General features: G+C 46.5%; 1 protein-coding gene and 1 pseudogene across 1 annotated transcript; one reads left to right on the top strand and one right to left on the bottom strand.

Moving 5' to 3' along the window:
* Window positions 1–240: 240 nt before the first annotated feature.
* Window positions 241–24364, bottom strand: POU5F1 (POU class 5 homeobox 1). The gene is made up of 5 exons (XM_035098605.3): window positions 23732–24364; window positions 8413–8527; window positions 6415–6545; window positions 1282–1446; window positions 241–659 (listed from the first exon to the last, which is right to left on the bottom strand). The coding sequence occupies exons 1-5, from the start codon at window positions 24362–24364 to the stop codon at window positions 369–371; spliced, it is 1335 nt and encodes a 444-aa protein (XP_034954496.1). The 3' UTR covers window positions 241–368.
* On the top strand, window positions 19269–19566 carry LOC118076081 (cytochrome c pseudogene; annotated as a pseudogene).

The following is a 24364-nucleotide window of genomic DNA, read 5'->3' on the forward strand; positions in this document are numbered from 1 at the left end:
CTTATGTCCAGCTTACAATTGTAGAGATACAATGGAGATTAAAACTAGAACTTTTTTTAAAAAAAGAAGTCCCCATTGATGCTTCTAGGGGGCACTATTTTCTCGCCTTGGGAATGTGATGAGCGGCAATTTAAAACCATGGTTACAATAAAAAAATTGGTGCCCCGGCCGTTTCCCCTCAAAATTGCAATACCGCAAGCAAGCCCTGCATCGCTGATTTAAAATTATAAAAATAAAAATAAAAAGACACAAATTAGACAGCCCCTTTCTTAAAGGCTCCTTAGTTAGAAAGCAGGGAAGAAGCCGGAGGGACTACCTTCCCGACTAAGGCTTAGGAGGGCGAAGCTTATTTAAAAACGGGGTGCTCTTCAGCTCGAATGCATTGGGTGGCCCATGACGGCAGAGCCAGAGGGGGAAGGAACGAAGGCGTCCCCTTCGTGGAACGGGGGCAGGTACAGGGCAGCGAAGGCAGCGCCATTGTAGCCCTGGTGGGGTGGGCCCAGCTGGTGGTGGGCGGGGCCGAGCCCAGGGGGTGGAGCCTGGCGCGCGCCATGAGGGTAGGGAGGTGGTACGGCCGGCCCATCGTATTCATCCCGCGACCCAGCCCCTAAGTTGCGCCTGCCCTTCTGGCGACGATTGCAGAACCAGACGCGGACAACCTAGAAGGGTGTGGGCAAAGGGGAGGGGGGAAAAGAAGACATATATAGGTTAAGTACTGCCAAGGCAACTTCCTCCGTCATGACCCACACTGCCTTCCTGCCGCCATTTCTCGTCTCCCCAGAGGGTTCTGCAAGACCTCTCCATTGCAGAACAGGAACACAAGTCTCTTGGAATACCCTCCCACACTGGGCGGCCTTGGGAAGCCACACTCCTTGGCCTCAGTCCCCAATTCTAAAGTCGGGAGTGCTGGGACTTGTGTTACACGTTTTGCTTGTTGAATAATAAACGGCAGAAGCGATATTTTTTTTTTAAAAAAAGGCATTATTTTAACAAACAATAAACAATAATTACTTCTGCATGTTCAGATTCGCCCCAGGTGGTAGAGCCCCAAGATTTGCAGAAACCATTTGCAGTACAACCCCAAATGCTGCAGCGATTTGGGTGTGAATTATGCTCGTTTTTTTTGTCTCGTCCTTTTTTCTTTTGAGCTATGTCTTTGTAGACACTGTAAGCCTGAGGAGTGGCTGTTTTATTATTATTATTATTATTATTATTATTATTATTATTATTATTATTATTAGCAGGTGCTTGGGAAGGTGAAGAAAGATGGCTGTCACTCACATCCTTCTCCAGGCTGAGGTTATCAGCAATCTGCTCGATCTCGTCCACGTTGGGCTTGGGGCAGCGCAGGAAGTAAGACTCGAGGGTCCCCCGCACGCTGTTCTCAATGCTGGTGCGTTTACGTTTCCGGGCCTGGATCATGGCAGACTCCATGGAGCACAGCTGCTGCACAAGGGATAGCCATGTTTGGTGACGCTGCCAAACCCACAACCCAGACCCACAACAACCCACCTTTCCCACCAGCGACTGGGTGGACTCTTCCATTCTCCTCCTGTGTGCGCTCACTGACAGAGCCACAAGGAGGCGCTGGGAGCCTCGATAACTCCCTCCCGATGTAAGCCACAGTCAAATGACTCTGAAGTATATTCACCCTCTGGGCTGGCCAACCAACCAACATTGCTACGCCACCCTGATCGATAGCCATTTTGGCAAATCCTAGAGCCTCTTTTGGGACGTGGGGTGGCGCTGTGGGTTAAACCACAGAGCCTAGGGCTTGCTGATCAGAAGGTCAGCGGTTTGAATCCCTGTGACGGGGTGAGCTCCCGTTGTTCGGCCCCTGCTCCTGCCCACCTAGCAGTTCGAAAGTACGTCAAAGTGCAAGTAGAGAAATAGGTACCGCTCCAAGCGGGAAGGTAAACGGCGTTGGTCTGGTTCGCCGGAAGTGGCTTAGTCATGACCCGGAAGCTGTACGGCAGCTCCCTCGGCCAGTAAAGCGAGATGAGCGTCGCAACCCCAGAGTCGTCTGCGACTGGACTTAATGGTCAGGGGTCCCCTTTACCCCCCCCCAGAGCCTCTTTTACCTTTGATATTCTACTCTGGTCTATTCTCCCCCTCTCCAATATCAGAATTGGCCACCGTGCTTCAATCTGTTCTAAGCCCTTCATATACCACCATTTCCCCAGATGCCCCCACCAAGCTTTCCTCGCTCTTTAAATTCTGAAATGCTTCCCCTCTTTTCCTCTCATATACACCGCATGGCTCAACTTATGTTCTCAGCTCCCACTGGGCTGTTTTAGTTGTTGTTGCCGTCCTCCTCAGGCTTAGGGTGTTCTTTGCTTTCTTTAAAAGGATTGTACTTCTGCAAATATTGCCCATGGCACTTCTCTCTTGGGGAATGGATGGTGGCGTTTCTGCTAAGAAGGACCAGCACTGGGTATACGATACACAATCTGAAGTTAAGATTTCCTAGTTCGAACGATATTCTCCCAAGCCATCGCCTCTGAGCTTTCTCCTCTTGGCATCAAGACCAGCCTTGGATTCATTTCCTCTCCCCTTATACACCACGAACAAAACTCACATTTGCCAAATTGTAGCCTTTCTTCTCCCACAGTATTGTGAACTCCACACACACACACATCCTTCCTCTGTTCTAATAAGCTAAAGCTCTGGTTAATAGTCTGTTCATCCTCCTCCTCCCTGGCCTGCCACAGTCGCAGCTCGGTCTCTAACTCCTCGGCCAACATAATTTAGCTCTCCTATCACTCTGCCCACAACACTGGGTTCTTCTTGTTTTGACTTTTTAATATTTTGTAATAATAAAATTACACACACACACATACACACACACACACACACACACACACACACACACTCAAATCAAGCGGCGTATAAATTTCATGAAATAAATAATAATAAGCAGATAGTCTTTTTCTAGTCTGTTACTGGCTTCCCTTCTTTAGCATGGACTCTCTGCCTTCCTTTCCAAAGCCTATCCTTGCTTCTTGTATCTCTGCCTGTGCCGGATTTACGTATAAGCTAAACAAGCTACAGCTTAGGCGCCCCCCCCCCAATCTCACTATTAATATACTTCTTCTTAACTGTATTTCACTTCAGCAATTATTTGTATAAAATACATATTTTGTTATGTGCAAATGGCTTTAGATACCTATGAGGTCCATAAATGACCATAGAGCATATATTCAACACAAAAAAACAGCAACAATTTGTTGTTGACAAAGGACAGCTGCACATATAAAGGGCCCCACTACCTTCAGTCCAGCGCCCAGGTGGCCCTGTGGTTAAACCACTGAGCCTAGGGCTTGCTGATCAGAAGGTTGGCGGTTTGAATCCCTGTGACGGGGTGAGCTGCCGTTGTTCGGTCCCAGCTCCTGCCCACCTAGCAGTTCGAAAGCACATCAAAATGCAAGTAGATAAATAGGAACCGCTACGGCGGGAAGGTAAATGGCATTTCCGTGCGCTGCTCTGGTTCGCCAGAAGCGGCTTTGTCATGCTGGCCACATGACCTGGAAGCTATACGCCGGCTCTCTCGGCCAATAATGCGAGATGAGCACGCAACCCCAGAGTCGGTCACGACTGGACCTAATGGTCAGGGGTCCCTTTACCTTTTACCTTCAGTAGCTTAGGGCCTCATCAAACCTAAATCTGGCCCTGATCTCTGCCCATGACCTTCACCCCCTCAAAGTATCCAGGTCCCGTAAACAACTACGCCCAGTCTCCTTAGCCTTGAACATTAAACTGCCCCCCTCAAGAAGTGCAAATGGTATCCCCTCCACCTCCTTCAAATCCACTTTTCCTTCGTCCATTTTAGAAATACTTTGTCGCTGTACCACTTGTTTGCAGTGAGATTAAACGAGCCCCCCCTCCCCCCAATCTCTCAGTCCTTGTTATACTCTGTGTGCTGTCATACGACCCTTGCCATTCAGCAGCCTCATGGCCCATGGGTAGAAACTGTTCTTTAACCTGTTGGTGTGGCTTATCATGGTTCTATATCTCTTGCCCGAGGGCAGGAGATTAAAAAGGTGCTGGCCAGGGTGCGAGTCATCCCTGAGAATGTTCCTCGCAAGGGTCTCCCGCGATAACATCTACCGGACTCAGGGGACAGCCCACGATATCGTGTGCTGTCTTCGCCACCCTCCGTAGGGACTCTCTGTCCATGGCTGTCAAACCAGCACCCCACACCTTAATGCAATACAGTGGTACCCCTGCTTACGAATAACTCTTACTTACGAATGTTTCTACTTACGAACGGAGCTCCGTCTGCCATCTTGGATGCGGTTTAGATAGACTTACAATTTTTTTCGACTTGTGAATGTGTGTTCAGAACGCATTAAATTTGTAAGTAGAGGTACCACTGTATGAGAGACACACTTTCTATCGTGGACCGATAGAAGGAAACCATCAGTTTCTGTCCAACCTTGTTCTTTTGCAAGACCCTAAGGAAATGAAGTCTCTGTTGGGCCTTCCTAACCACCTGGGCTGTGTTGACCTTCCAAGTTAGGTCTTCACTAAGATGGACTCCAAGGTATTTAAAGAGACTCTCTCCACACAGCCCCCCCCTATACAATGGGGCTAGCTCCCCTCTTCCTACTTCTCCTTTGTCTTGCTAATGTTTAGATGCACATTGTTCTCTGAGCAGCATGTGGATACCTTTTGAACCTCCCCCCTGTACGCAGATTCGTCTCCGCCTGTAATTAAACCCATTATGGTTGTGTCATCAGCAAACTTAATAATTGCAGTAGATGGGTCAGATGAAATGCAATCATATGTATACAACGAATACATTTTCTCTTCAGCTTCACTACCAAACGTGATGATGAAGCCTTAAGACTGCATTTGTCCACCCTGCCCCCTAGATAAACTCATCTTTCCCTCCCCTTAGAAGTTACTGGTCCCGTATTTTTGTTGCTGTAGCAGCATCTGCAATTGGTTCTGCGGCATTTGTTTTTTATGCTGCATACCGCCTTGATATTCCCATAATAATAATTTATTATTACCCCTGCCTATCTGGCTGAGTTTCCCCAGCTTCTCTGGGCGGCTCCCAACAGAATTAAAAGAACAATAAAACATCAAATATTTAAAAACTTCCCTAAACAGGGCTGCCTCCAGATGTCTTCTAAAAGTCGGATAGTTGTTTATTTCCTTGACATCTGGTGGGAGGGCGTTCCACAGGGCGGGCATCACTACCGAGAAGGCCCTCTGCCCTGTTCCCTGTAACCTCACTTCTCGCACTTCTATTACTGAAGAGTGGCTTAAAAATTTAATGCATTCTTATCACTGTTTTGGATTGTAATCTCTTTGGGGCAAGATAATATTTTAGAATGAATGAGTTGCACTGGACCAAATCATTGCATGTGGAAAAGAACTTCTGTGAGTGCATAGCAAGTATCACTCCTTTTCCTTCCTCCTGCCACTGCTGCACCCCTTAGACATAGCTGTCAAGCTTTCCCTTTTCTCGCGAGGAAGCCTATTCAGCATAAGGGAATTTCTCTTTAAAAAAATCACGACTGCGCAGACGCAAATGCAGGAAATCACAGGGGCCTGCCCTTGCGCAAGCACGCAATCTGGCCCACGGAGGGACTACTGCAATGCACTCTATGTGGGGGTACCTTTGAAGGTGACTTGGAAACTACAACTAATCCAGAATGCAGCAGCTAGACTGGTGACTGGGAGCAGCCGCCAAGACCACATAACACCGGTCTTGAAAGATCTACATTGGCTCCCAGTACGTTTCCGAGCAGAATTCAAAGTGTTGGTGCTGACCTTTAAATCCCTAAATGGCCTCGGTCCAGTATACCTGAAGGAGCGTCTCCACCCCCATCATTCTGCCCGGACACTGAGGTCCAGCACCGAGGGCCTTCTGGCGGTTCCCTCATTGTGAGAAGCCAAGTTGCAGGGAACTAGGCAGAGGGCCTTCTTGGTGGGGGCGCCCGCCCTGTGGAACGCCCTCCCAACAGATGTCAAAGAGGAAAACAACTACCAGACTTTTAGAAGACATCTGAAGGCAGCCCTGTTCAGGGAGGCTTTTAATGTTTAATAGATTACTGTGTTTTATTTTTCTGTTGGAAGCCGCCCAGAGTGGCTGGGGAAACCCAGCCAGATGGGTGGGGTATAAATAATAAATTATATTATTATTATTGTTGTTGTTATTATTATTATTTATCTCCACTGGAGTGAACAGGCCCAGGCAAGGTAAACCTTGCCGACCCCCGATTTAGCTGGATACAAGCCTAAACTCTTTGGGGCAGAGGTCCATCCATGTTGCCAAAGCAACTCTGCGCAGCCCCAGGTAGTGTGGCAAGCAATGGTTTATTGATAATAATTTAGCATCCCGGACAAAAGACTTCTCCCTGGCCCCAGGGACATGCCACTCAACTCCCTTTCCAGGAAGCTCACCTCCTGCAAGTTCTCGTTGGAATCGGCCTCTTCCAGCCAGCGCTGGAGGAGGGGCTTCAGTTTGCACATGTTCTTGAAGCTCAGCTGCAAGGCTTCGAAGCGGCAGATCGTGGTCTGGCTGAACATCTTCCCTGCAGGAGGGAGAAAAGAAGACAGGCGGAAACCAGATTTGGGGACGGGAATGCAGTGAGTGCGCTAGAAGCAGAGGTAGGTGGGCAACGCAACAGTAACTATAACTCTGCATGAGAATGAAAAGCACAGCCTAGACTCAGATCGGAGGCAGCCCAAGTTTGGAGGCAGCCATTCAGTTGCCTCCAAAGGAGGGAACCATGATTGCTCTTATGAGTTTTCACCACTAGCCCCAGGCCTTATTTTTTTCACCCAGGGGTAGGGGGAAGCCTGGGAAGTGTGTCTAGTGGTCCTGGGCTGCCCAGATGACAAAACACCCCTCTTGGTCTCACTGATGTGGTCCAAAGGTGAGCAGAACAATATGTTTGGCACCAGCTTGGCTGCAGGAGTTGCTGGAAGGAGCCATCCAACCATCTCTTGCAGGCATAGGCAAGCTCAGCCCTCCAGATGTTTTGGGACTATAACTCCTATCAATCCCTCACCACTGGTCCTGTTAGCCAGGTATCATGGGAATTGTAGTCCCAAAACATCAGGAGGGCTGAGTTTGCCTATGCCTGAGCTGTTGCATGCTGACAGCGTCTGAGAGCCGCAGGTGAGAGGTGAGTGCAAGGGGTGGGGAAGAGACAAATGGCGGAAAAACTATCTCAGAAGGAGCACGGTGTTTCGCCCACCAGAGGCACAACCCCTCCTTTAACAGCCCACCCGCCACTAGTATATGTGCACCTTGGCTTCAAGCAGAGGAAATATGCAATTTGCTGCTCTGCCTCAGCCAGTAATATGTATTGACCCAGCCCAGGCATAGGCAAACTCAGCCCTCCAGAAGTTTTGGGACTACAACGCCCATCATCCCTAGCTAACAGGACCAGTGGTCAGGGATGATGGGAATTGTAGTCCCAAAACATCTGAAGAGCTGAGTTTGCCTGGTCCAGCCCAATAAGCATTTCCACCTGCCTACCCCCATTTCTGGAGGAGGGGAATAAGTTCATTGGGTTCAAGTTGTTTCTGGATTCCCACACTGAACACCTTAAAGGTCTCCTTTGTGGTACTATTATTACAACAACAAAACCGTTTATTGTGAGGACCATGCCTGTACACAAATATCAACACAACAATAATTAAAAACAATAATTAAAAATGTTAAAATTCATTACATACTATCCCAACAAAACCTTCATCCCACAAAACAGAAAGAGAAGGAAAACAAGCAACGAGTTAAACAGACGATGAAGGGGTCTTTGCTTTATCATCCATAAATCTTTCCCTGGCTTTCATGGCCTTCATCACAAAGACCGCTACCACATGGGTAATTCGTGGGTTAGCATCAACTAACAAAAATTTTACTCTATCTTCAGGATTCATTATAGAGTTGGGTATAGTTTGCAGCATTGCGTCTCTAAAGCCTGAGTAAATGGGGCAATGGAGGAGGTAATGTATAAGATCCTCTTTAATTTTCATGGAGCAAGGGCATAAACGGTGTTCTGCTGGGATTTTTGTAAATCTACCGGTCAGGTATGCAGTTGGCAATGTCTGAAACTGGGCCATGGTGAAAGCTCTCCGAAGGGTGGGATCAGTGATATCCACCAGGTAGTTGGCACAGATTTTGACTGCCTTTACTCGGGGGAACCAGTAGGAAAACCCAGAATTTTTTATCTTCGTGGTGTCTAAAAAGGCGTCTTTTTCAAAGATCCATTCCCGAACTTTATCAGGTTTGAGAGTATTAAACTCGGGTAGATTGTAATATTATTATTATTATTATTAATGTATTTTTGTTGGAAGCCGCCCAGAGTGGCTGGGGAAACCCAGCCAGATGGTCGGGGTACAAATAATAAATTTTATTATTATTATTATTAACAACTGAAAAATACTCACCATACAGCAGACCCAAGGCCAGTCCCACATCTGCCTGAGTAAAGCCCAGTGAGATTCTTTTGTGCTTGAGCAACTTGGCAAACTCTTCCAGTTCCTCTGAGGTAATAATAGGAACCTAGGGAGAAAAGAAGGGAGAAAAGATGGGCTTGGGTAAACAGAACAAGAACAAGGATGGCTTGTTTATGGGAAAACACATCAAATCACCACCACCACCTCACCTCCACAGCCAGAGGTTGTAGCTGTCTTTCCCACTCAGGTCCCCGGGCCTCAAAGCCTAAACCATTGGTCACCAGTTAACCACCAATATTCCCCCTGGAAACCAGTAAGACTTAGATTCTGACCTGTTAAGCCAGGGCTGGAGAACCTGTGGTCGTGCTATTGACCTACAATTCTCATGAGGCCCACCGAGCATCACCAGTAGCACTGGGCTACGCCATCAGGTCATGAGAAGTTTCTCACCAACTCTGTTCAACAGACAGACCATATATAGTTGCATATATAGTGGAGAAGCCAGCATCATAAGTCATAATTTGGGGGAAACCACTACAGTGGTACCTCGGGTTACAGACGCTTCAGGTTACAGACTCTGCCAACCCAGAAATAGTACCTCGTGTTAAGAATTTTGCTTCAGGATGAGAACAGAAATCGCGCAGCGGGAGCCCCCATTAGCTAAAGTGGTACCTCAGGTTAAGAACAGTTTCAGGTTAAGAACGGACCTCCAGAACGAATTAAGTTCTTAACCAGAGGTACCACTGTAGTAGTAGCTATTGTGTAGTGGTAGCTATTTTGATTGCTTTTGTTTGATTCGCCCCTTGCAAACAGCTGAAAGTCGGCAAATTGCAAACCTGATTTGCAATGGGGGTTGAATAATTTTGATTGCAACTGTGTGACAGAGAGAGAGAGAGAGAGAGAGAGAGAGAGAGAGAGAGAGAGAGAGAGAGAGAGAGAGACTTTCTGTGAATTAGAAGTGTACATTGCATATCAGAAGTTGGTTACCAAAACAGCCCAGGCTCTCAGCCCCAAAGCTAATTTAGCTCTTAATGGCGGAATATTGCTGCCTTGTTGTTTTTAGAGCATCTGGATACAAACATATCACACATGTGCAGAGGGAATGACACTGACCAGCTACCAGGCCCTGCTAGCCTGAAAAGCCTTGGGGCAAGGTTACCTGAATGAATAAACCTTATTTCTAAGACACTTCTCAATGATGATACCAGAATCCACATGGCGGCGTTTCTTGGCAGTCAGACCAGTTTTTCCACAGGGACAGCAGATTAAGTAACTGAACTAAATGTGTGTCTGAGGACTGGTCTGCAATAAGCTGGAGCTGTGACAATGTGGGGGAAAGTTCCCCCAGGGAAGAATTTTTTTTGTATACTGCTGCCACAGAGGATGACTAATTACTTAAAACTTGCAGTACTAGTTTTTAGCATATTTTCTCTTTGTTCAGACACCAATTAGATCTTTCTCCCAGTCTAGTCAAGCAAATAGCTTCTCCACAGTTTGATGCATTGACTCTGATAAGGACAAGCAAACAAGCTCATATCCTTCACAAATACCAGGGGAATCCAAACACATTGTTGTTTTGTTTTTGAACTAAAGGGGCTGATCACCTTAGCCTTGGGCCAGAATCAAATGGTTGTCTGAATGTGTCCCTGTCTGATGGCCCATCAGAGCTGATCGCAACTTTAGCAGAATCCCTTCCAAGCCAAAAAAAAAAAAAAGTCGGAGAGAATGAGGAACCCATTCTTTTTTTAAAAAAAATGTTTTCTAAAGTGCCTTTTTTGAGTAATTCTGTTACTTTGATCAACTAAAAATGGAACAAAATAGGGCCAAAATAGGGGCAAGGTTGGGGGGGGGTGAGATGAAGTGCAAAAATTAGACTGTAGTAAGTTAAACTTCTAGGTTCCATTCCAAGATGGAGAATAAGAAAATGTAAAACTATCAGATAGCATGAGAGATTTTCCCAGTTGGGTGCTCAAATCACTTGGCCAGCTTTGGATATTAGACTGCTTCTCCCTGGTTTTAACCCAGGTTTATGGGATCCAGGTTTAACCCAGGTGGCGCTGTGGGTTAAACCACAGAGTCTAGGGCTTGCTGATCAGAAGGTCGGCAGTTCGAATCCCTGCAATGGGGTGAGCTCCCGTTGCTCGGTCCCAGCTCCTGCCCACCTAGCAGTTCGAAAGCATGTCAAAGGGCAAGTAGATAAATAGGTACCACTCCGGCGGGAAGGTAAACGGCGTTTCCGTGCGCTGCTCTGGTTCGGCAGAAGTGGCTTTGTCATGCTGGCCACATGACCCAGAAGCTGTCTGCGGACAAACGCTGGCTCCCTCGGCCTATAGAGCAAGATAAGCGCTGCAACCCCAGAGTCGGACACGACTGGACCTGATGGTCAGGGGGCCCTTTACCTTTACCTTTACCCCACACATCAAGGTGAAAATTTGCTGTAAGACCTCAGGCAACCAATGCCTTGAAGCAGCCCTAGGAGCCACAGAACCACCTGAGATGCTTCAAGCTTAACTAAGAACTGGAAAATTCAGGGGAACCCAACATGTGGTAAGATAGGGTCTCCCAAACTTTCTTCCTCATAGACCACTTGAAAACTGCTGAGGGTCTTGGTGGAGATTTGTCTGCTTGTTGTTATCAACTGCAGTGCACTGCCAATGTTTGTAATAGTTGCTGCCAGAATTCTAATAGCAAAAGGCTGGAAGGGAGAGGATATTCCATCTAAATTAGATATAAGAAATAAGAGAGTACGCTGAGCTGACGAGATTATCAGCAAGGTTAAGAGACATTACAGATGAAAAATTTATCAGAGAGTGGGATATATACAGAGTATATGTAAAAGAACACTGTCAAAAGATCAATCCATTGGCAAGACTTGATTGAGCTTCGGTGTGTATGTAGGATGATTTTATAAAATTAAATTTATAGTAAGTCGAATAGCACAGAGAAAGTAAAGCTTTAAGTGCGTATTTTAAGGAACTTAATTCGAGAACGCAAGGGGAAGATCGGAGGTCTTGTCCAATTTAATCACAAATGGACGTACCAAGCAAGTACAATGGTACCTCGTGTTGCGTAACCTCTAGGTTATGGAATCTTTGGGTTACGGCCGCGGCAAACCTGGAAGTGGGTTTGCCGCTTTGCGGATGCGCAGAGGCGTTCTGCAGCGCCACACACATGCGCAGAAGCGGTCCTCCAGTTACAATATTTTCAGGATACAGCCAGGCCTCCGGAACAGATCCCGTTCGTAACCGGAGGTACCACTGTATTAGTTAAAGAATGAATAATTGCTTGTTTTGTATTTCTTATTTTGCCTATAACATCTATTGCATATTTCTGCTATAAAGTTTTCAACCAATAAAGCATAATAGGGGGGGGGGAGGGAAGCCCCTCTAGAAAATAGAAAAATAGAAAAAGCAAAAGCAATGCACTGCCATGTTGTTTTCATTTATTTATTGCCTACCCTTTGCCCTATCATGCCTGGGCATACCTGGCACCTCCTGCAGCCAAGCTGGTGCCAAATATATTGCTTTCCTTTCCTTTGGACCACATCAGCAATAGGGGGGTCTTGTTGTCAGGGCAGCCCAGGACCTCCATACACACTGCCCAGGCTCACGCCCCAGGGAGATCATCAGGGAGATCTAGTTGCTGTAGTTTTCACTTTAAAAGTAATTTGACTGAAAACTATGAATCTGAAGAGACTCTGAATATGCCCCCTAGTTGCTTGACAGAATTATTTATTTATTTATTTATTTATTTATTTATTTATTTATTATTATTATTATTATTATTATTATTTCTATACCGCCCTATACCCAGAGGTCTTATGACCTCGTGGTTCAGAGACCACCATTACCCAACAACTGCTGAAAAAACGTGCAGCTACAGTCATACCTCGGTTTAAGTACGCTTCGGTTTGAGTACTTTCAGTTTAAGTACTCCGCGGACCTGTCTGGAACGGATTAATCCACTTTCCATTACTTTCCATGGGAAAATTCGCTTCAGGTTAAGTACGCTTCAGGTTAAGTACAGACCTCCGGAACCAATTGTGTTTGTAAACCGAGGTACCACTGTACTGAGCTGGGTTCACCGCAAGCAGAAGACACACTGGAATCTGTGCAGAAATAATTGAGAATAGTGCCTAAATATGTGCCAAGAGCCTTTTATTCATCATCAGCTACTTGGGTTTGTACCCACACACTTTAGCATTAAAGAGAAAGGATTCTAGGGCAGGCAGAACATCTAATTTTTTAATTGGAGAGCGCTCTCTCTCTCTCTCTCTCTCTCTCTCTCTCTCTCTCTCTCTCTCTGTGTGTGTGTGTGTGTGTGTGTCTCAAAGCAAGCACTGCCCGAATTCTCATTGCTGGTACCGGTACCTCTTTTTAGCCTGAACTTGAAGTACCCCAAAATAAGGACTGAGGTTCACAAAGCCCTGCACAAAGTAGAAAGAGCATCACTTCACTTTTTCTGCACAATTCACAATGTTCCTGCTCTGCTCTCTTTCACCCCTCAACAGCCCACAGAGAGATTACAAGAAGCAAAGGAGATTAGCAAGACCTCAAAGACATGTAGCAGGCTACGCACCATTCTTTGACTCACGTTTTAGCAAATTGGTTGCTCTGGGTGCTGTTTCAGCCTTCCGCTATTCAACAGTGAACTCCCCCCATCCTGCCACCCCTGGTATACTCCCATGTGTTGTGGACTCAGCTCCTATCAACCCAGCCAGATCATGACCAGGGATGATGGGAGCTGTAGTCCATCTGGAGGGTCCCATATTGGCTACCCCAGATTGGTTGAAGGAACCCTCTTCCTTGGTGCCAATCAACCACACAATTAAGGGCTGGGAGTTCTTCCATTGTCAAAAGACCTGGAGTGTCTAAGACAGGCATAGGCAAACTCGGCCCTCCAGATGTTTTGGGACTACAGCTCCCATCATCCCTAGCTAACAGGACCAGTGGTCAGGGGTGATGGGAATTGTAGCTTCAAAACAGCTGACGGGCCGAGTTTGCCTATGCCTGGTCTAAGACCACTACACTCAGAAGTGCTATGATACCACTTAAACAGCTATGGCTTCCCTCCAAGAATTATGGCAGCTGTAAGGATGTTGTTAAGGATGCTGAGAGTTGTTAGACGACATACACCCCCCCCCCCAATTCCCCTCACAAAGCTACAATTCCCAGAGTGGTTTAACAATCAATCCCTCTTTCCAGGGAAAGCTGGGAAATGTAGTTCTGTGAGGGGGAATGGGGGTGGGGGTCTTCTGACACAACTCTCAGCACCCATAACAAACAACAGCTCCCAGGATCCTTTGGGGGAAGCCATTAGTCTTTATTAAAGCGCTGTCGTAGAGCTTTAAATGTGTGGGGCGAATGTGGCCAAAGCCAGTTTGTTTGTTTTTAACACAAAGATGGATCAAGAAAGACTGGGGAGATACAGCAAAAGTCCAGCGCAAGGACAGTAAATCAGATCGTTCCTGTTCCTTTTGAGGGTATTTGTCGAGCCAACAGGACAGTGATGAGGATTGGCGCGATCGCTCTGTGATATTATGGCAGTGGACAAAGATGTACAGTATTGTAACTATGGAATGAATGTGTATTAAGAACAAGTAAAAGGTAAAGGGACCCCTGACCATTAGGTCCAGTCGTGACCAACTCTGGGGTTGCGGCACTCATCTCGCATTATTGGCCGAGGGAGCCGGTGTATAGCTTCCAGGTCATGTGGCCAGCATGACAAAGCCGCTTCTGGCAAACCAGAGCAGCACACGGAAATGCCATTTACCTTCCTGCTGTACCTATTTATCTACTTGCACTTTAACATGCTTTCGAACTGCTAGGCTGGCAGGAGCTGGGACCGAGCAACGGGAGCTCACCCCGTCGCAGGGATTCAAACCGCCGACCTTCTGATCAGCAAGCCCTAGGCTCTGTGGTTTAACCCACAGCGCCACCTGCGTCCCTCTAGTAATAGCAATTGTGGTTGGAGGCACGGAACACCATTTCCTTCCCACCCAACTTTCTCGTTTTTTAAATACAAGACAGGTTTTTGGAACCTGAGAGGTAGCAGTAGAGCCATCTGCCGCTCTCCCCGCTCCAACCCCCCCCCCCAAAAAAAACCTAGGGTAGGGGGGAAAGAGTGAAAAACCAGCTTAAAAGCTCTAGCTTGATCAGCACAGCAGGGTAAACAGCCTGAAAGATGAGCTGGGGGTCCTCCCTCCCCCCATTACCGCTCCCCACTCTGGCAGCATTTTCAGTGAACGCTTTTGCCTTCTGACAGCTTTGCCTTCTGCTAGAAAAGGTGCTGTTGCCTTCCTCCCTTCAGAAAGAGCAACAGTAGATAAAAAGGGTCTTTTGTGTTCCCCGCCCATCCCACTCCAATTGATCTTTGGGCAAGCGAACAGATATTGACTGGACCCAAGTGCAGATACCTCTGGGTAGGGTTTGGCTCATCTTGCAGATAAGATCTTTTGCACCCAATAAAGAATGCCTGTTACGCAACACTTCTAGAAACCTGAATTGCCCCTTTCGCATTTTTCTCTATATTTATTCGGTGCAGGTATGAAATCATCTCTGGAGCAGGCTGGCCAAACAACAGCCCCAAAGCTGCAAAGGCCCTCAGATCTCCTGGAGATCACAGGAGAGGATTTTAGCATAACAAGTCAACTGTGCCTCCAATACAGTTATTTGAACTGCCCCCAACATAAGGTTGCCACCGCTATTTCTGGCCTGAAGACTATTCCTCTTTTTGAAAGCCGGTTGGCGTTCAAAGCGTCTCTGAATTTCAGGAGTGTGAAAAAGTTCGGCGAGAAATGGCTATTGATGCCATTGATACAGCTGCCAAACAACCTTGTTCTCTATGTGGATATATAATCCATTCATGGAAATGCAATAAAAACGGTCAGCAGGGAGATAAGCCCAGTTTCACAGCATGACTTAACATGTGAACAGTGGGTTACAATTCAAAGAAGGTGCCAGGCAGGCCTCTTTTGGGGGGGGGGTTCCACAAGCGGGGTGCCACTACCAGGAAGGTCCACACTCAAGGCCAATTTCCCCTTTTTTCCATACTTGTTTCAGGATTTAAACCCAAATATCCTGCACGGCTGACCATGACCTCTCCCAAGTTAGGAGAATTTAGGTATAGGCCTACCCAGTAACGCCAGTAAAACACCTCTGAGCACATACAGAGTGCATTTTCTCACTATTAGGCAACCGCTGCCAGTTCCCACACACATCTGGGCTCCCAGGAAGCCTGTAGCCCAGGCATCCCAAACTTCGGCCCTCCAGATGTTTTGGCCTACAACTCCCATGATCCCTAGCTAACAGGACCAGTGGTTAGGGATGATGGGAATTGTAGTTCAAAACATCTGGAGGGCCGAAGTTTGGGGATGCCTGCTGTAGCCTCACACAGCAATAACATCCTTTCCTATAGTCGGGAGGCATGCACATGATTACAGATGTCATTTTTATTATTTTTACTTTAAAAACGGCATTTTCTACGGGATAGAACGATGTTTATTCCCCAAGCATTAGGGTAGGAGAAAGCTGGCTTTAAATTCAAAGCACCATTGAATGAAGAGAATTTCAAATGCAAAATGGAAAGTGCCTAGAGCCCTTAATAATAATAATAATCAGGACTGAAAAACTTTTTCTGCTTGGTTTTTGCTCTTAATGTTTCTGGAACGTAGAAGCAGGTGCAAAGCACAGAATGGAGAGGAAGAGAAATTGTGTGCCCCCCCCCAACTGAAGTAATTAATGCCTAAAGGTAAAGGGACCACTGACAGTTAAGACCAGTCGCAAACGACTCTGGGGTTGCGGCGCTCATCTCGCTTTACAGGCCGAGGGAGCCAGCGTTTGTCCGCAGACAGTTTTTCCAAGTCATGTGGCCAGCATGACTAAGCTGATTCTGGAGAAGCCAGAGCAGCGCATGGAAATGCCGTTTACCTTCCCGCCGGAGGAATACTTATTAATCTACTTGCACTTTGACGTGCTTTAGAACTGCTAGGTTGGCAGTTAATGCATACGGCAGGCACCCCCAACTTTGGCCCTCCAGATGTTTTGGACTACAATTCCCATCTTCCCCAACCACTGGTCCTGTTAGCTAGGGATCATGGGAGTTGTAGGCCAAAACAACTGAAGGGCCGCAGTTTGGGGATGCCTGGCATACGGTCATCTAAATAAAGTCTCTCTCAAGATCATTGTCAAGGATTAAAAGTCACCTAGCTGCATCATTGCCTTTAGCCAAAGCAGCCCTTAAGAATATGATTTGATTCCATCTTCATCCTTTCCAGTTCCTTATCTACCTCCATACACGAACAGCAAGGAGGGAACTGCAAGGAGGGGCGGGGCGTGCTCTCCAAAATGCAGAAGTGGATAGATTCCGGACACTACTGCAGTGCCTCAGGGGAAAGATGGGGAGGGGGATTTCCCAAAGTGGCAAGGGCTGCAGTTGCATTAAAAAGAACTAGTCAAGACATCTTTTATCCTTGATAGGCAAAAGCCTGTTTGCCTACAATTTGATCCCCTCACCTGCTTCCTGGGCAAGGTAGCTATCTCATACAGCCCTTCGCATTTGAAAAGAGATTCTAACCAAGCCTCTTCTAGTTGGGCAGGTGGCCCCTTTCTTTTTGACATTATTTCCCCCTGGAATGTGCTTGGAATATCAGTAATAAAATCCCGTGATTGGTTTGTCTTTCGGCCGAAACTGGAAATCAAAAGACAGCGTCCAAGTACTGCATTCTGGCAACTCAGGTTGTTACACCATTACCATGATGGGGGAGAATAGAGGACAGGAATAGTAGATAACCCTTGAGGGCTTTTATGGAAACTTGAATCCTTGTGTCCCTATTGTCCAGAACAGAATTATGGGCCTCTGTGCAATTAGACTAGAACTTGGGAGAGCTTTGTGCTTTCCTATAATAGATGCTAGTGCCAGATTTATGTATAAGCTAAACAAGCTATAGATTAGGCCCCCCCACTCTCTTGGGGGCCCCAAATTTTTTAAAGAAAACAACAACTGGATGCACATTTGCAAAATATAAGGATAAAAAACAAATAAAAGCATACAGCAACAGTGGTTTGTGTTGTATAGGCTCCTATGATTTAAGTGATGGGCCCCACCTGCTAGCCGGCTCCCTAAAATATCACTGGTTTGCTCATTTCTATATGTAGGGTGCCTACATTCTGCATGGACTTTTCAACAATTGCTTTGATAAAATACATATTTTGTTATGTGTAAATGGCTTTAGATACCTATTAGGTCGATAATTGGCCATATAGCCTATATTCAACACAAAAAACAGTGACAATTTGTTGTTGACAAAAGACAGCTGGACATATAAAGGGCCCCACTACCTTCAGTAGCTTAGGGCCTCATCAAGCCTAAATCCGGCCCTGTACAGTGCCCTGTGCATATAATGACCGGGAGTGGGGAATGCTTGTGTTGGGGGGGGTCAAACCCACCATGATAAAACAATGATATTGATTTGGGGGGCAATGGGAGCCAGTGCCACTGGTATTATCTTTTTTCACATTTATATCCCACCTTTCCTCCAAAGCGGGACACGGGTATCTGATGAAGTGTGCATGCACACGAAAGCTCATACCAAAATAAAAACTTAGTTGGTCTTTAAGGTGCTACTGAAGAAATTTTTTATTTTGTTTCGACTCAGACCAACACGGCTATCTACCTGTAATGGGTGGCGCTGTGGGTTAAACCACAGAGCCTAGGGCTTGCCGATCAAAAGGTTGGCAGTTCGAATCCCTGCGATGGGGTGAGCTCCCGTTGCATGGTCCCTGCTCCTGCCAACCCAGCAGTTCGAAAGCACGTCAAAGTGCAGGTAGATAAATAGGGACCGCTCCGGCGGGAAGGTAAACGGCATTTCTCTGCGCTGCTCTGGTTCGCCAGAAGCGGCTTTGTCATGCTGGCCACATGACCTGGAAGCTGGACACCGGCTCCCTCAGCCAGTAAAGCGAGATGAGCGCTGCAACCCCAGAGTCATCCGCAACCGGACCTAATGGTCAGGGGTCCTTTTACCTTTACCTTTCATCCAAAGAGATTGTTGTGGTATACATGGTTCTCCCCCACCCTCCTTGTTTCATCCTTACAACAACCCTGCGAGGTAGGATAGGCTAAGTGACAGCAACTGGCCAAAGATTACTCAGTGAGCTTAATATCCAAGTGGGAATTTGAACCCTAGCCTCTCGTGTCCCAGTTTAACCACTGCATCCTAATGTAGGAGAGAAATGTCTGGTTCTTTCACACTCCAACCTACCATGTCTGGCTATCAATACAAAATCAGACAGCCTTCTGAAATGTTGCATCGGGGGGGGGGGGGGAGAGAGAGCCAAGTCCACTTTAGAAAAACAATGAACTATTCCATTTATTTAATAATGAGATTTGCACACACACACAAAAACTCTGCAGTTAGTTGTCAGTGAAGTGTGTAGAGCAGTACAGTACAGATTTTTGCACGTCTCTAGTGACTGCAGCAGAAGCTGAAAGAGGTTTTGGCAAGGGAACATTCATCAATAACTGCAGGCTTTCTGCTATGGGGCAAGAATTGTTAAGCCATACGGGTTTTTTGTCAGTCAGTCATCAGGTGCAAACTTGCCAGAGGAATTGAGTTTGGAAAGCTAGCTCGTTAAAAAAGAAAAGAAAAAAAAGGCCGGTGTTGGGGGAGATTTAAAGTGAATTAGTCTCCTTATAATGCTAATAAAAAGGGGTTTGCAGCTATATTGCTCAGTTAGAATTTTAAGGAATCTAAACAGACAAATACGGCTCAGTCTGATGGGAAGAACGCCGACAGCACAGGGCACACAGAACGGCTTTGCATCCCTTCCTCTACTTTGCATGCCGTGACCATGGGACAAGTTGAGAAGGGCAATAAAATCGGTGTTCAGAAGGGTTCACAGTGCCACACAGTTGGAAAGGGAGGCATGCACAAAACTGGCCCTAATCTGCATGGTGTTTTTGGCCGAAAGGCCGGTCAAAGCCCAACAAAAGCAAAGGTATAACCTGGGGAGAAAACACACTGCTGGTTTACTTGGAAAACCCCAGGAAGTATATTCCAGGAACTAACATGACTTTTGCTGGCATTAAAGAAGAAGGGGGAAGAGGATGGATTTAATAGCCTACCTTAAGGAGGCCACTTCTAACTAATGGCTTCTAATGCCTTGTTTCACCTTACAAATGGAAATGACCCTCTGATGAGATTGGTTTTTAAACATTCTGTTTTTGCATGCATTATATTACAACAACTTCAAAAATCCTTCAGCCAGAGAACTTTGATCACAGATGGTTCTTTAACATATGTACTTGTTCTTGCATTATAATTTATAGACTTGTCCAATCAGGCTTGAATGAGTACAGTCAGGGTGACTCTATTGTTTCCTGATCATGTAATTAATTAAAAAACGACAACCCCCCTCTCTCAAAAAACAGGACAAATGCCTTTATTGGGATCAACCAAAAGTTAATGATCAAACTAGAGATCCAATTTTGCAGGACTCTTCTTTGGACTGAATGTTATATTAAACAAAACTGATAAAAAGGGGGGAAGACTTAGGGGAATGACTGAAAAGGCTCATTGTAAGCCAGGCATCCCCAAATTGCGGCCCTCCAGATGTTTTGGCCTACAACTCCCATGATCCCTAGCTAACAGGACCAGTGGTCAGGGAAGATGGGAATTGTAGTCTAAAACATCTGGAGGGCCGAAGTTTGGGGATGCCTGTTGTAAGCCATGGTGCGATTTATGAAGAAAACGCAATTTCAGAGCTCACAGCAGAAATTTAACTCTGCGAATCATGAGATTTTATGTATGATATGGGATTGTGGTGTCATGTGAGAGGAAGAGAGACAGAGGAGAGAGAGAGAGAGAGAGAGAGAGAGAGAGAGAGAGAGAGAGAAACCATTTGTACTAGACCCTAAATGATTCTTTGACCTTGATTCGATTCAAAAGCAACTTCAGAAAGTGTCAGAAATGGCACTGCACACACACGCAGAGAGTAAGTTAGGGGGACATGTTGGGAGAGCCCAGATCCCATCTGATGGGACATTTAAAGTGGAAAACATTTGGACGACAAGTATCCAGCATTGCTCTCTATAGGTTTTAACCCCACTGCCAATCAGTTGTGCTGGGTGACTTGACTAGGGACTAAGCAGAATCCACTTCTGCTTACCGGTAGTCCCTAGCTTGGAGACTTAGGAAAGCCACCCCAACACCACAAATATGAGCTATGGGGCAGACAAGATGAGGAGAAAAACAACCTCTTGCACTAAAACAAACACAGTTCCTCCCACCTACAGTTTCTCATTTATACAGAGAATATATAGGAATGGCCATGCAGTCACCTGCCCCCCAAAAATAAAAGGTATGTGCCATCTGGCTGTGGGCTGTAAGGTTTTCAATAGGCAAGATCTTGAGCTTGGAGAGCTTGATCAATAATCAATGCCCCTGGGTCGCACCAACTTTCCATTTTCAACACAGGCGGAAATACCGCCAGCAACATTGATTGCTTTTGCACAAGCCAATATTAAGGAGAGAAGCTTGCAGAGATGATGCGATAGAATTAACTATCTCGATATGCAAAGTCTTCAGTGGACTCTGGCGCTAAGTTTTCAGACCGTGTCCTTGAAATAAATAAATATCCTAAGGAATTCCTCCAGGCAACTCCGAGGCCAGCAGTAAGTATCCCTATAAGCCATGGAATGAGGGCAGGTTCCGAAAACTGAAGGGGGCCTCATGACATAACTCATCTTGTTTAAACCACAGAGCCTAGGGCTTGCTGATCAGAAGGTCGGCGGTTCGAATCCCTGTGACGGGGTGAGCTCCCGTTGCTTGGTCCCAGCTCCTGCCAACCTAGCAGTTCGAAAGCACGTCAAAATGCAAGTAGATAAATAGGGACCGCTACAGCGGGAAGGTAAACGGCGTTTCCGTGTGCTGCTCTGGTTCGCCAGAAGCGGCTTTGTCATGCTGGCCACATGACCTGGAAGCTATACGCCGGCTCCCTCGGCCAATAATGCGAGATGAGCGCGCAACCCCAGAGTCGGTCACGACTGGACCTAATGGTCAGGGGTCCCTTTACCTTTACCTTTAAGGTACTGGAAATTGAGAAGCAGAATATAACATCACAATATAAGGGCTGTCTCTGCTTGGAGGCCACCAGTGCGGGAGAGCTCATTACTCCTCTAGGTAACTGCTGAACTAACAATCCATTAACACTCAAGGAAAATATCCCTTCTATAAAGCCTATAGATAGGTCCTTGTTGTCTCCCTCTGGGGCAGCCGAGAACAAGTTTTTGCTCTTCAGGCTATCTGAAGCATGCCCCACCCAGAGATACAGGTAGGTAGCCGTGTTGGTCTGAGTCGAAGCAAAATAAAAAAATTCCTTCAGTAGCACCTTAAAGACCAACTAAGTTTATATTTTGGTATGAGCTTTCGTGTGCATGAACACTTCTTCAGATACACACCCAGAGATAGTTTTGTTACTACTGTCAAACCAGGTACACACCCTGTCCTCAGCTCAATCCTGTTTGTCTCCCCCCCCCCAAAAAAAGTTTGGAACTCTGCATTTGCCGCTGAAGAATTTTCTTTCCAACCCGTTTTCCATTGTGTAAACTGTATGCCTGTGTCTTCTGAGGTTTTGGTTATCCTCCTCAGCTTTGTGCCATCTGCAAACTGTGATAAAGATTCCCTCTATCCCTTCTTCCAAGTACTGTAGCCACTGATAAGAACATAAAAGTACAGTATATCAGGTCCAGGACTCATTGCCCCAAATGAAACCTCCCCCCCCACACACATTTTGCTCTTCCAAGTTTATATATATATATATATATATATATATATATATATATATATATGCTCTTCCAAGTTCTTCAACAATCTTTGAGGACAGTTTCCCAATCATTTGTGAATCCACTAAACAGTTAATGTCCTCTAGTCTAGATCATGCTTAACAGTTTGCTAACAAAACCTTTTTGTCAACTGCTTCACTGAAATCAAGATAAATTGCATCACGCAGCATTCCTCACAATCTGCTAAGCTAATACCGTAACTCAATCAAAAAAGTGATAAACCTAGCAGGAGCCAGCATGGGTTTGTCGAGAATAAATCATGCCACACTAATTGCTGCATTGTTATCAAGATGCTTCTAATCTCTCCTAGCGGTTTGGCTTGGTTGTTAGTGTGTTGGCCCGCGACCTGGGGAAAAGGAGAGTTCAAATCACTGCCTCTCAGCCTAACCTACCTCGCCGGGTTGTTGTGAAGATTAAATGAGAAGGGGGAGCGTCTTGGAGATGAAGGTGGGAATATAAACAGATGCAGCTATTAGCCATGAGAGCTAGGCAGAACCTCCCCATACAGAGCTTGCATTCTGAAGAGAAAGTACTGGGGTTCAAACCTGCCCAGAAACATCATCATCTAACCTTGCAACCCTGTGGGAGTTACATACAGAACATGTCACCGTCGTGTCTCATGTATGCAATTAAGTATAGCCCAAGCACAACATAGCTTGAAGTAGAAAATGGTCAACCAGAGGCTGAAGGTTTTTTTTAGACTTGAATCATAACAGTTCAGATCCCTCCACAACCCTGGGTCACTGAAATCTCATTTCCAAGTTTATTCCTGGTAGTTGCCACCAATCACGTTGCGTTTTAAGACTGATACGAATGCAGACTCTCTGGTTTTAACCATGTCCCGGTTTTCCTCTCCCGCAGACAGACCACCCTTTGCTTTAAGACCTGCGGCATGCTGAAAACACACATAGATATTCACTTCCTATTTCATGCAATAATTATGGGGCACCCAATTAAGTTGACAAGACAGGACAATCCTAGCTAGCACTGTGGAAACTAATAGAAATGTCCATTGCACCATTTACTTGTTTCTCTAACACTCTCCATATACTAGTTACAGGTAGGTAGCCGTGTTGGTCTGAGTCGAAGCAAAATAGAAAAAAAAAAATCCTTCAGTAGCACCTTAAAGACCAACTAAGCTTTTATTTTGGTATGAGCTTTCGTGTATCTGAAGAAGTGTGCATGCACACGAAAGCTCATACCAAAATAAAAACTTAGTTGGTCTTTAAGGTGCTACTGAAGGATTTTTTTTTCTATTTTACTCTCCATATATTTTCCCTTTCACTAATTCTTACACTCTCTCACCATCCGTCTGTAGGGCTGGGAATCCAAAATCCTGTGGAAAGCGGCTGCCAGCCTGTGTAGGTAATACTGAACTAGATGGGCCAATGGGCTGGACTCTGCAGAAGGCAGTTTCTTATGTCCCTAACTCACCCCCCTGGGGTTCCCAGACTCACAACAGCATCCTTACCTCATCTCCGCTGCCTCCGCTGCCGTCCTCCTTGGCTTCTCCAGAGGCTGCCTGCCCACCTGGGCTGCTACCGTTACTCTGGGGACTGGTCTCCTCGCTGCCAGTCAGGCTGCCCAGGTCGTCATCCTGGCTAGCGGGGCTGCTGGAGCGCTGGGGTTCTTCACCGGGTGAAGGAGCTCCACTGCTATCTCCCGGCGCAATGCAGGCCGAGGGGGCCGGCACAAGGCAGCCACCTGTCCAGGTGTGCACATAGGAGGGCCCCGGCTGGTCAAAGTCAGGCTCCACTTTGATGTCAGGCTTTGGGCCTTGGAAAGCGGCTTCCCCAGGCTGAGTGACCCCATAAGCCCCCATCATCACCCCGGGATGGTGACTCCAGGCTTCTCCTCCAGCAGAGAAGGGGTACCAAGTCCGGGGAGCTTCTCCTCCGCCAGGGTGGGACTCGAGCATCCCTCCTGGAGGCCCATAGTCGGGCCTGAACCCAAATCCCTGCCCAGGGGCTGCCCCACTGAAGGCTTCAGGCAAGAAGCCTCCACTAGCTTCATGGTGAACAACAGCAGGGATGTTGCCAAGGTGAAGCCCTTGGACAGGGAAAGGATATGGGCGATCTAACTCTCTGCCCAAGTGCCCAGCCAT

This window comes from Zootoca vivipara, chromosome 2, assembly GCF_965207765.1.
Source record: "Zootoca vivipara chromosome 2, rZooViv2.hap1.1, whole genome shotgun sequence".
Taxonomy (NCBI): Eukaryota; Metazoa; Chordata; class Lepidosauria; order Squamata; family Lacertidae; genus Zootoca; species Zootoca vivipara.